We start from the raw sequence: 12291 nt of genomic DNA, 5'->3' as shown, positions 1-12291 counted from the left end.
CATTCTCCAGGGCAGCTCCCAAGCTTTGGAACTCCCTCCCACAACTCATTAGACAGTCTGATTCCCTCACCATATTCCAGTCCCGCCTCAAGACCGATCTTTTCTCCTCTGCCTACTCCTACCTCCCCCCCCCCCTCCCCTTACCCATTTTTCCGTGTGTATGTATGAGAGTGCGCCTGTGTGTGTCGTCTGTCTCCTGTTTGTCTCACACCGTTTCCCCCAACAATGTAAAGCGTCTTTGAGATCTTTAAAAGCGCTATATAAGTTAAATTTATTATTATTATTATTATGTGAGATTCCAGAGAAAAAGAGAAATTCATCCATCAACAGTTTGGGTCGCCATAAACTACCTGAGTCATAAAACTTAGTGCACAGCACTAAAAACGAATCTAATAACATGAGTTTGACCTTAATAAGGTGTGTTTTAATAAGACAGTTTGACATTTTCTGATTGTTCAGCTGTTTGTGTCTCTGATGGCAGGTTGAAGTTGTGAATCCAGACGGCACTCCAGCAAATGATGTTACAGTGGTGATTGATCCAGGACAGGTGCAGGACGACACCGCAGCTAATGGCATGGCAAGGCTTACCATCAATACAGTGGCAGGGGAACCAACACTGACAATCACCGTAAGTCTCTGACATCTTTTACCCTTTTTGCATTATAGCCCAAATGGCCACTTAAACCTCCATTAATCTTCTATCCATTATCTGTAACCAATTATCCTATTCGGGGTCACGACACCTCTGGCCAATTTAGAGTCAACAATTAAACTAACATGCATGTCTTTGGACTGTGGGAGGAAACCGGAGAACCCGGAGAAAACCCACGATAAACTCCACACAGAAGCCGGATTCAAACCTGCTTGCTGTGAGGCGACAGTGCTAACCACTGCACCACCGTTCAGCCCCTACATTAATCAACATTTTTGATATTCACTTGAAGAGGTGAAATCAAGCAGAGCAATCACCCAGCTCCTTGTTTTGGTTCTGCTGCTCACACATTTACTGTACAGTATGTGAATAGTGAACTTCATCCTGTCAGTGTTATGTCTTTTGGTAATTCTATTTAGCAATTTTATATTGCAAGGCAAAACTATGGCAGAAAAAGCCTCAATAAGTTAAGATAGAATAGACATGGGACTTTTTCAAGTATTATTAATCAAACTGTGTGTGCATGCTTACCTGTGTGTGTCTTTAATTGCAGGCAAAGACCAATGATCCTCGTATTTCACCTGACAAGCAAGCATCAGCCAGCATGTCTGCTCTCCCATATACCACTACAAGCAACAACTACATCCACATAAGTAAGTTACATCTTGAAATGACATCAGATGATTAAAAACAAAGGTGGTGGCAGTGGCAAAGTATTTACCATGCGCTAAATCTTTTCTGTGTTCAGCACTCATCACAACATGTCACATTTGCAGGTGTGGATGCAGCTGAGCTGGACCTAGGAGACAACCTGAAAATCGACCTCATCCTCAACAGGCAGGAAACACACGAGAATGACATCACATACCTGGTGAGAGGTGTTTTACACCTGTGCTTGTGTGCACATATGTAACTCTTTTTGTTGCGTCCCACGACTAATCTGTGATAAGTGCTGATGTATAAATCTGTGTCTCTAGATCCTGAGCAGAGGTCAGCTGGTGAAAAGTGGCCGTTACAGGACAAGAGGTCAAGTACTGATTTCCCTGAGACTTCTCATTACCAAAGAAATGCTGCCATCATTCCGCATCATAGCCTACTACCATACAAATGACAATGAATTGGTATCAGACTCTGTTTGGATGGATGTCAAGGACTCCTGCATGGGCTCGGTGAGTCACACAACACTGATGTAACAAAAAAGCAAACAAGACACGCATAACCTGATAAAGTTATTTGTGTACTTCTCTGATATATTTTTATGTATGAAACAAATTCAAAACTGCACGTCTCATTCACTGATTCACATTTAGCTGAGGCTGGAATCCTCTATACCTAGACCATCCTATGAGCCTCGCAGGATGTTTGGTCTGAAGGTCACAGGAGATCCAGAGGCCACAGTGGGATTGGTGGCAGTTGACAAAGGTGTCTACGTCCTAAACAACAAGCACCGCCTCACCCAGAAAAAGGTCATTTCTTTATTTCATAATTATCTTTGATAATATTTGAAAGGGCTTAAATTCAAAAAGTTATGTATAAAAAAAAATTCACACGTTAACTGTCAATTTTGTTAGCTTTTGGATTCAAATAATATCCGGTGTAAGTTTGTCCTGCAGCAAATACATTGCATGAGTAAATGTGTCTCATTCCTACCTGCTCAGGTATGGGACATGGTCGAGAAGCACGACACAGGCTGCACACCAGGTGGAGGGAAGAACGGTATGGGTGTGTTCTACGATGCCGGGCTGTTGTTTGAGTCCAACAAGGCTTCTGGTACTCCCTACAGACAAGGTGACGCTACTTTACCCTCCCCTTCTCTGAACATGCCCCTCTTTAGGCTCAATGAAATATCTCTAACTAGGAGAAGTAGGCACATGGACCTTTATTCATCGCATAAAGTCAAATGCTTTTATATTAGTAGGGATCTAGTGGTCAGTAGAAGAGCTGCATCTTAAAGGGTCTTTTCACCCAAATTACATTATTCTTGCTCCCCTTTGTTGGTATCTGGACATGCAGATAGTTTCAGAGACATTGTTTTTGAAATCACTCACTGCTGTGTAGTTTTTTTAATTCTTCAGTGCTGCGAGCACCACAAACAGAGAGCCAGAATCTCAAACAGATGTCTTAAACTTTGGGCAAATAAAACCAACACTATAACACTTAGGGTAAGTGAGATAATTTGGTTGATCCGACGCTTTGAGGAATTTCCATATTTACATTAACACTGGTCAAAGATCATGATCCCTCCTGTTTGTTAGGGGTTTTAAAATATTTTTCTTTATTCTAGTAAAGCATTTATACAATGTTTTAACATTTCAACAAATGAGGTGTGCAATTGTAGATCATATTTTCTCACACCCACACCCTGTCAATGTGTCCAACCAGATAACGATCTCAGTTTGATTTTAAGAGTATCGCATCAATTAAACTACGCAAAACTCAAGTCTGGGTCCAACCTGTTAAAGATCTTGTCTGTGTTGCATTTCCAGAATTGAAATGTCCGGCCCCCAGCAGGAGGAAACGAGCCCCTACTGAAATGGATGTCACAACCAGCTTACGTAAGAACCACAGCTCTAAACTACCCAATAACCACATATTCAGTCACTCAGTTCAGGACTTTGGACTTTGACAATACTCATCTTTGCTATGTTATATCTTAGTCTTTTCCTCCATTTCCCATTTAGTTTTTTAGTTTATTTGTTTTTCCTTATTCAAATCCTTATTGTTATCTTATTCTTGTACTCCATTTCTTCTCACCTCTGTCTCTCCTCTGCAACCCTCTTTCTTTCCAGGGAGTCAATATAACGACCAACTGCAGCGTGACTGTTGTTCGGAAGGCATGAGGCCTACCCTCCTCTCATACAGCTGTGAGAGGCGCGCCGAGTACATCCTTGATGGTGCAACCTGTGTCACTGCCTTCCTGCACTGCTGCAAGGAGATGGAAACCCAGCGATCTGAGAAGAAGGAGGATAGCCTCCTACTGGCTCGCAGTAAGAGAAGGGGACAAGGGATGGGTGGTTACTATTCATGGTCATACTTACGAAACAATGAAAATGATAATCTTTTGAATGACACTTTAGGTGAGGAGGATGACAGTTACATGGAGAGCAATGAAATTGTTTCTCGCACCAAGTTCCCTGAAAGTTGGCTGTGGTTAGATGTCCATCTGCCTGCTTGCCCTCGACAAACACCTAACTGGTGAGTAAACTGAAATATACACAGAAAAAATACACTGATAACTTCACACCGACACCACTAGGATTCAAAGGTACCTCTCAAAGTGTTGACACTTTTCTTTGTTTCAGTGACACCACATCATTGACGAAAGATGTTCCTTTGCAAGACTCGATCACAACCTGGCAGTTCACTGGCATTAGTCTGTCAAAAACTCACGGTGAGGATTCAGTGACTAAAATCTGTCATGTGTTTTAGTTGTGCCTCTAACCTTAAACCTTTATCATCCCTTTACACCTTTCTCTCTCTCCCTTTCTCTGTTTCATCACTTCTTTTTGAATCCCTCTCATCTTAAAGGAATCTGTGTTGGCGCTCCGTTGGAAGTGATTGTCCGAAAGGAATTCTTCGTTGATCTCAGGCTGCCGTACTCTGCTGTCCGTGGAGAGCAGCTAGAAGTTAAGGCAATCCTCCACAACTACAGCCCCGATGATGTCACCGTAAGTCTGGGTTGCCCTGCTCTGGTGTTTTATGCCAGAGACAATGAGGCCATGATATTTTTCTCAAAGAGTTTGCAAACAAAAGAGCAAAAGCAACAGTAAATATTGGACAGACTTACAACGTGTGGCAAAAAAAAGGGAATGAATCCTTTTCCATGGTGGTCGGCCTCAGAACTGGGGGAATCCTTTCTGCAATATTTACAGTGTACCTTCAAGATCAAATTGATCCTATAGGAAACAATGTAAAGCATAAAATGTCTTCAAATTAGGGAAGCATCTTTGATCAACTACACATACTTCATTATCTTTTTTCCATCGTTGTCCTGTTCTCAAGGTGCGTGTGGATCTGATTGAGAAGGAGCACGTGTGCAGCGCAGCTTCTAAGCGTGGGAAGTATCGTCAGGAGGTCAAAATTGGGCCCCAAACTACACGATCTGTACCCTTCATCATTATTCCCATGAAAGACGGACAATACAGCATTGAGGTCAAAGCAGCTGTTAAAGAATCGTCGATCAATGACGGAATAATGAAAATGCTGCGGGTGGTGGTAAGAGAAACGGGAAACGAACGGCGATCTCCTGTGTTAACGTCAGTATAGGGAAACAGACATCTTTTGGGGCGTAACTTTGATGCAAATGTATACTGTATCAGCTTTTCAACATAAACTGTAAATAAGAAAGATCGTTAACAATCAAGCCATATTGTATTTCGTTAGACACCAGCAGATAACGATTACTCAAAAATAGTTTTTTATTTCTAACCTTTGTCCTATCTGTTGCTTTTCCAGCCTGAAGGTGTGCTGGTTAAATCTCCTCAGATTATATCTCTAGACCCCACTAAAAAAGGTGTAGGTGAGTTTACACATTAAACAGCTACATCATATAGTAATTTGCTAATATTAAATTTGTATCACTTGCTAATTGATCCCCTAACGTGCCCACTGTTTATCCCTTTAGATGGTAAACAAGAAGAAACTCTCAACAGTGGAATTCCTAGGAATGATTTGGTTCCAAACACACCTACGAGCACACAGATCTCTGTGACAGGTGAGATGTGATGATATATTCGGGCACATTATGCGATATAGTGCCAGTTACAATGAACTCTGCATTGGTGTAAATTGTTATTGGTCTTATTGGGAAATGAATGACCACCTCACTGGTTTTGGGGGACCTTTGCATATTTATTTAGTTACTAATGTTTAGTTTTTTTCTGTTTGTGTTTGTGCATGCAGGGAGAGAACAAGTTTCTTCATTGAAGAACGCCGTTAGTGGGAACTCTATGGGTACTCTGATCTTCCAGCCCTCAGGCTGTGGAGAGGCGAACATGATCCACATGACCCTGCCTGTCATTGCAGCCACATATTTGGACAAAACCAACCAGTGGGAAGCTGTGGGCTTTCAGAAACGTAACGAAGCCCTCCAACACATCAAGTTCGGTAGGCTCACAGATGTGTTTATTAGCACACATACCAGAAATGTCATTGATGCCCCTCTGTGTGGGATTTTAAAGTTCCTGACGTGGCAGAAGTGGTATAAAAAAAAAACAGAGGATGTAAGAGGACTCCTCAAACTGGTTTTGTGTTTTTTGTTTGTGTCCAGGCTATCAGAGAGAGCTTGCCTACCGAAAAAGTGATGGGTCTTATGCTGCGTATCCCACTCACCAAAGTAGCACCTGGTGAGGCATTCAAACATCTTTGAACTCAACATGGTTTCCACATCCTCCTTTAACTTAACTTGACTGTGATGACCACATTGTGTATTTCATGGGCAAATAAATAAAACTAAATTTCTCCTCTCCTCTCCTGTCTAAGGCTGACAGCCTATGTTGCCAAGGTGTTTGCCATGGCCAACAGTCTGGTGGACGTGCAAAGCAAAGACATCTGTGACGCTGTTAAGTATCTGATTCTCAACGCGCAGCAACCTGAAGGCTTGTTTAGAGAAGTTGGAACAGTGTCCCACGGAGAGATGATTGTGCGTGCACTGATTTCATTAACATCAATACTTCATATTAGTGCTACAAAAAAAGCGAGATGAAAACAATTACATATACATTGACTATAATCTATAATCTCTGTGTGTGCATGTGTAGGGTGATGTGCGCGGCAGAGATTCAGATGCCTCCATGACGGCCTTCTGCCTCATTGCCATGCAGGAGTCACGCACACTATGTAATGCAACTGTTAATGTGAGTAACTCATCTGCATACCATGTTTCTTTTTTTCCCCCCTCACTGCATTTTTTTCTTCATTTACTGACTCCACACTATGGGGGAAATTGCAAAGTATCACTCTTAACTAGCGCTGTTAATCGATTAAAATATTTAATCGCGATTAATCGCATGATTGTCCATAGTTAATCGCAATTAATCACAAATTCATCGCACATTTTTTTATCTGTTCAAAATGCACCTTAAAGGGAGATTTTTTCAAGTATTTAATACTCTTATCAACATGAGAGTCGGAAAATATGCTTCTTTATGCAAATGTACGTATCTATTTATTATTGGAAAGCATTTAACAACATAAAACAATGACAAATATTGTAAGCCCAACAGGCAACAACAACTGTCAGTGTGTCAGTGTGCTGACTTGACTATGACTTGCCCCAAACTGCATGTGATTATCATAAAGTGGGCATGTCTGTAAAGGGGAGACTCGTGGGTACCCAGAGAACCTATTTTGATTAACATACCTTGAGGTCAGAGGTCAAAAGACCACTTTGAAAATAGCCATGCCAGTTTTTCCTCGACAAAATTATTATTATATGTTATTTAGCCTCCTTCGCGATAAGCTAGTGTGACATTTATTTGATTTTATTTGACCTTTATTTAACCAGGTAAAATCAATTGAGAACCAATTCTCATTTACAATGATGACCTGGCCAAGATGCAGTAGCACAGTCCACACAAGTGACACAAACAGCACGGATACAATACAGTATGACAAACACATGAGAAAATGGCTAAAAACAGCATAGGTAAATTAATAAACACTATGTACAAAAAAAGGCGGATTACTGGACGTTCTTTGTAAAAATGGAAGAGAGAGAGAGAAGTGAGGGCTGGTCAGCAAGTACAGCAGTCAACTATGACTTGTTGCAGCTTTTGTTTGAACATGTTGAGAGAGGTGAGAGCTGTTAGTTTGAGCGTGTTTTGTAGTGAGTTCCAGTCATTTGCAGCGGCAAAATGAAAGGAGTTATGACCAAACACAGTACGGACTTTTGGAATGATGAGCCTAATGAAGTCACTGGATCTTAAACGACGATTGCTGTCGGAAATGTGCAGAAGATTGGAGAGGTAGCGAGGGGTCATTCCCAAAATGGATTTGTAGACCAAGAGCAGCCAGTGTTGTAGCCGCCTGGTGTGAAGGGAGGGCCAATCCACCAATCTGTAAAGATCACAGTGGTGGGTGGTGAAGGGTGCACATGTGGCAAAACGGATTGCTGAGTGGTGGAGTGTGTCCAGTTTTCTGAGGGTGGTCTTTGATGCCATTTTATAAATTATATCGCCGTAGTCAAATAGAGGAAGGATGGTCATTTTCACAAGGGTGAATTTGGCAGAGTGTGTGAAGGAGGCCTTGTTTCGATACAGGAAACCCAGTCTAGCTTTGACTTTAGCCAGAAGGTTATTGATGTGTGTGTTAAATGAGAGAGATGAGTCCAACCAGAAGCCAAAGTATTTGTAGGAGCTGACAAACTCCAGCTCCGAGCCATCAGCACTGTAGATCTTGGGAGGGCTGGGGATGATGAGGTTTTTCCGGTCAAACAGCATACATTTGGTCTTTTTGGAGTTGAGGAGCAGGTGGAGGTTGTGGAAAGACTGTTGGATGGAGGTGAGGCTTTGTTGAAGAGTGGACACAGCAGAGTGGAGTGAGGGACCAGCTGAATATATGATGGTGTCATCAGCATACAGATGAATCCAGGAATTTCCAGCAGCTTTGGCTACATCGTTAATATAAATGGAGAACAAAATAGGGCCTAAGATGGAGCCTTGAGGCACACCTTTAGAGATGGTAAGAGGTTCAGACATGATGTTTTCAGTCTTCACCCGCTGGACACGATCAGGTAGCTAGCAAACCAGTTGCAACATCTACTGGACAAGCCAATGCTGGTAAGTCTTTGCAGGAGAATGTTATGGTTGACCGAGTCAAAAGCCTTGGCTAGGTCTATAAAGGCAGCTACACAAGTCTGTTTGTTGTCCATGGCGGTGATGACGTCATCAAGGACCTTCAGTGTAGCGGTGGTACATCCGTGGCCTTTCCTAAACCCAGACTGCAGGTCAGACAAAATATGATTTAAGTCAATGAAGTGAATTAGTTGTTTATGTACCAGTTTCTCTATGACTTTGGCCAGACAGGGCAAAATGGAAATCGGCCTGTAGCAGTTCGGGTCAGAGCCAGAGCCTCCTTTAAAGAGGGGGAGAATCGTAGCCGATTTCCAGTCAAGGGGGAAAACAGACAGATGAAATGACAGGTTAAACAGGCTTGTAATAGGGGAAGCAATAATATGAGCGGCTGATTTTAAAAACACAGGGTCAAGCCCATCAGATCCAGCTGACTTGTTTGAATCTAACTTAATGAGTTCATCCAGGACTTCCGAAACCTTAACAGGTTGAAGGGCGAAGCTGTTAACGCTGGGTGATGAAGTAGGAGTGTTAGATGAATCTGTTTCAGGGGCAGCTGCACCAAAGAAATTAGATGATTTCACGAAATGTTGGTTGAAGTGTGTGGCCATGCGTTGTTTATCAGTAGCAACAATGTCATCAAAAATCAAAGAAGTGGGTAGATGCGGAGAAGCAAGTTTGTTTTCCATGGATTTGACTGTTTTCCAAAATTTCTTGGCGTCAGAGCCGCTGGCTGAGAATTCTTCTTTGAAATGACTGATTTTAGCTTTCCTGATCGCCTGTGTTGTTTTGTTCCTGCATTGTCTGAAGGCCAGCCAGTCGGCAGCAGACTGAGAAGACCTCGCTCTCCGCCATAAGGTGTTTTTTAGGCGGATCAGAGCCGCCAAATCGTGACTGAACCAGGGACTGTAGCGATTCTTCGTCCGGAATCGTTTCAATGGGGCGTGTTTCTCAATGATTAGGCTAAAGGTGTTTTTGAAATAAGACCAGGCATCTTCCACTGAGGGGATAAGATTGATTCTTTCCCAGTTTGCAGCTGCAACATCTTGCAGGAAGGCCTGATTGTCAAAGTTTTTCAGTGAGCACTTGGTCACAATCACCGGTGGACGTTTGACAGAGAGGCCGGAGCGAACGCATGCAATGGCACAGTGGTCACTCAAGTCTTGACTGAAGACTCCAGATCGGTAGTTTGATGGAGTGTTAGTGAGAATAATATCGATCAGTGTGGCAGATGACGGTGATTTCAAATTATGTCTGGTTGGCTCAGATACAATTTGAAAGAGGTTTAAAGCATCAAATTGCTGTGTAACTAAATCAGGGGGTTGATCATATTCCAGTTTAGGTCACCCAGAAGGACAAACTCAGAGGAAATGTGAGGGGCCAACAGTTCACCGAGAGCTCTTAATGTGCATGCTGGAGCAGAGGGTGGTCTATAGCAAACAGCAACAGACAGAGTGAAATTTGTTGACAGTTTAAGTTTTAACAGTAACAGTTCAAATTGCTTGGGGACTGATTTAGACAGCGTAACAGAACATTGCAAATGATCTTTTACAAATATAGCCACGCCGCCACCCTTGGTGGATCTATCCTGACGAAAGACGTTGTAACCCGGTATTCAAATTTCTAGATCCGAGACACCTTTCTTAAGCCATGATTCAGAGACAGCCAGAACATCAGGATTTGCAGTGTGCACCCAGGCTTTTAAATAGTCATGTTTTGGCAACAAACTACAGATATTGACATGTAGAAAGCCCAATGATTTACGATCACAAAAATCATTAAACGACAGATTAGAGACAGTGGGACCATGAATAGCGGGCCCTGGGTTTGGGTGAACATTTCCAGAGATTAACAACATGAGAATGATTAACACACGTCTGAGGACAGTGCTAAAATGTTGCATATGTTTATCTTTCATTGACGGTTTGGTCAAAATTAAAGAGGAGGAGTCGTGGAACTGCTGCCATAACATGTAAGAGTACAAAGGAATAAGATTTGTTACACACCAAGTAGAAAGTCCAAAAGTCTTTGTAAACCAGAAGGATGAAATGTCCCTGGTTGATAAACTGAAGTCCAATGTACCAACACCGTTAGAAATGATGGCAGTCTCCTGTGTGTATTGTTAGAAAGGCAGGTTGTATGAGCTGATGTGATCCAGAGAATAGAAATGATTGTGAGCCAAAAAGGCCAGGAAGGTTTTAGTGGATGAAACATGTCCAAACCAATAACCAATAGGTCAGGCTGTAGCAGGTTGAAGAGGGCCAGGCTATAGCTAGCAGAGGAAGCCAGGCTGTAGCAGGTTGAAGAGGCCCAGGCTTCAACTAGCAGAGGAAGCCAGGCTATAGCAGGTTGAAGAGGCCCAAGCTGTAGCAGGTTGAAGCAAGTTGAAGAGGCCCGGGCTACAGCTAGCAGAGGAAGCTAGGCTGTAGCCAGCAAAGGGGGTCAGGCTGTAGCCGGTTGAAGAGGCCCAGGCTGTAGCAGGTTAAAGAGGCCCAGGCTGTAGCAGGTTGAAGAGGCCCAGGCTACAGCCAGCAGAGGAGGCTAGGCTGTAGCAGGTTGAAGAGGCCCAGGCTGTAGCAGGTTGAATTGGCCCAGGCTGTAGCAGGTTGAATTGGCCCAGGCTGTAGCAGGTTGAACAGGCCCAGGCTACAGCTAGCAGAGGAGGCTAGGCTGTAGCAGGTTGAAGAGGCCCAGGCTGTAGCAGGTTGAAGAGACCCAGGCTGTAGCAGGTTGAATTGGCCCAGGCTGTAGCAGGTTGAATTGGCCCAGGCTGTAGCAGGTTGAAGAGGGCCAGGCTACAGCTAGCAGAGGAGGACAGGCTGTAGCAGGTTGAATTGGCCCAGGCTGTAACAGGTTGAAGAGGCCCAGGCTACAGCTAGCAGAGGAGGACAGGCTGTACCAGGTTGAAGAAGCCCAGGCTACAGCTAGCAGAGGAGTCCAGGCTGTAGCAGGTTGAAGAGGCCCAGGCTACAGCTAGCAGAGGAGGCTAGGCTGTAGAGGTTGAACAGGCCCAGGCTACATCTAGCAGAGGAGGCTAGACTGTAGCAGGTTGAACAGGCCCAGGCTACAGCTAGCAGAGGAGGCTAGGCTGTAATTTATGGATTTTGTAAGAAACCAATAAATAGGCACTATGCTCTCAGTCCAGTACAAGCTGAAGACACTTTACACGTTACAACAGCCAGATCAGCAGACAAAATAAAACATAAATAAAACATAAATTCCGAGCTCACATGCAGACACACAAACACAGGACTGGTCTGGCAGCCATCTTGGATTTCACGGCGATTTTCACATGGTTGGATTCCTGAGGCTTTCTAGTTTCATATGATGCCAGTATCTTCACTCTAGCTTTAAAAGTGAGCCCGCTACAACCTACAAATGAGAAGTTGCATTAAACAAATTAGTGGCGTTAAAACAAATTTGCGTGAACGCGTTATCGCTTTAACTTTGACAGCCCTCTTAACACAGTCCCATGCTGCTTCAGCAGGTGGACAGACCTGTCTTCAACAGGTTAGAGTTACAGTTGCTAAACTAAAATTGGGATATTGCTGTTCAAGGAGAGGGTTTAGTGAATGGTCAATTGTGCTAAAATGATTCTTTCAAAGAATTTGACACATTAAAATTCAAAACGGCATTTGATGCCAACCCTTATGCCTGGAGCACACTGCCAGCTTCATGCTCGCGTGACGGCAGCGTCGCGTGTTGTTTTTTATTTCGGCGTCCATGTTAACAGGTTAGAGTAGACACACTGCCCGCATGAGACGCGCGTCAGACGCGCGTCTATTTTATAGAATAGAAGGCTCGCCTATTTTACACACGAGCCGCTCGCCTCTCGGCTGCGTGTCCCAG

The 12291-nt window shown here is 43.4% G+C and overlaps 1 protein-coding gene across 1 annotated transcript in view; it reads left to right on the top strand.

The window, feature by feature from the left end:
* Window positions 1-12291, top strand: part of LOC119484803 (complement C3-like) — a 41044-nt gene that overhangs the window by 21710 nt on the left and 7043 nt on the right. Inside the window, exons 11-28 of the mRNA XM_037763898.1 lie at window positions 482-628; window positions 1206-1305; window positions 1429-1523; window positions 1630-1821; window positions 1963-2118; window positions 2311-2440; window positions 3139-3207; window positions 3442-3639; window positions 3730-3847; window positions 3955-4043; window positions 4181-4320; window positions 4655-4867; window positions 5108-5171; window positions 5277-5366; window positions 5555-5758; window positions 5922-5997; window positions 6134-6293; window positions 6412-6507. Coding sequence (XP_037619826.1) covers window positions 482-628; window positions 1206-1305; window positions 1429-1523; window positions 1630-1821; window positions 1963-2118; window positions 2311-2440; window positions 3139-3207; window positions 3442-3639; window positions 3730-3847; window positions 3955-4043; window positions 4181-4320; window positions 4655-4867; window positions 5108-5171; window positions 5277-5366; window positions 5555-5758; window positions 5922-5997; window positions 6134-6293; window positions 6412-6507 — 2337 coding nt within the window. The remainder of the gene's footprint in view (window positions 1-481; window positions 629-1205; window positions 1306-1428; window positions 1524-1629; window positions 1822-1962; window positions 2119-2310; window positions 2441-3138; window positions 3208-3441; window positions 3640-3729; window positions 3848-3954; window positions 4044-4180; window positions 4321-4654; window positions 4868-5107; window positions 5172-5276; window positions 5367-5554; window positions 5759-5921; window positions 5998-6133; window positions 6294-6411; window positions 6508-12291) is intronic.

This window comes from Sebastes umbrosus, chromosome 3, assembly GCF_015220745.1.
Source record: "Sebastes umbrosus isolate fSebUmb1 chromosome 3, fSebUmb1.pri, whole genome shotgun sequence".
Lineage (NCBI taxonomy): Eukaryota > Metazoa > Chordata > Actinopteri > Perciformes > Sebastidae > Sebastes > Sebastes umbrosus.
The sequence above is the reverse complement of the archived record's forward strand: the minus strand, read 5'-3'. Positions and strand labels throughout refer to the sequence as shown.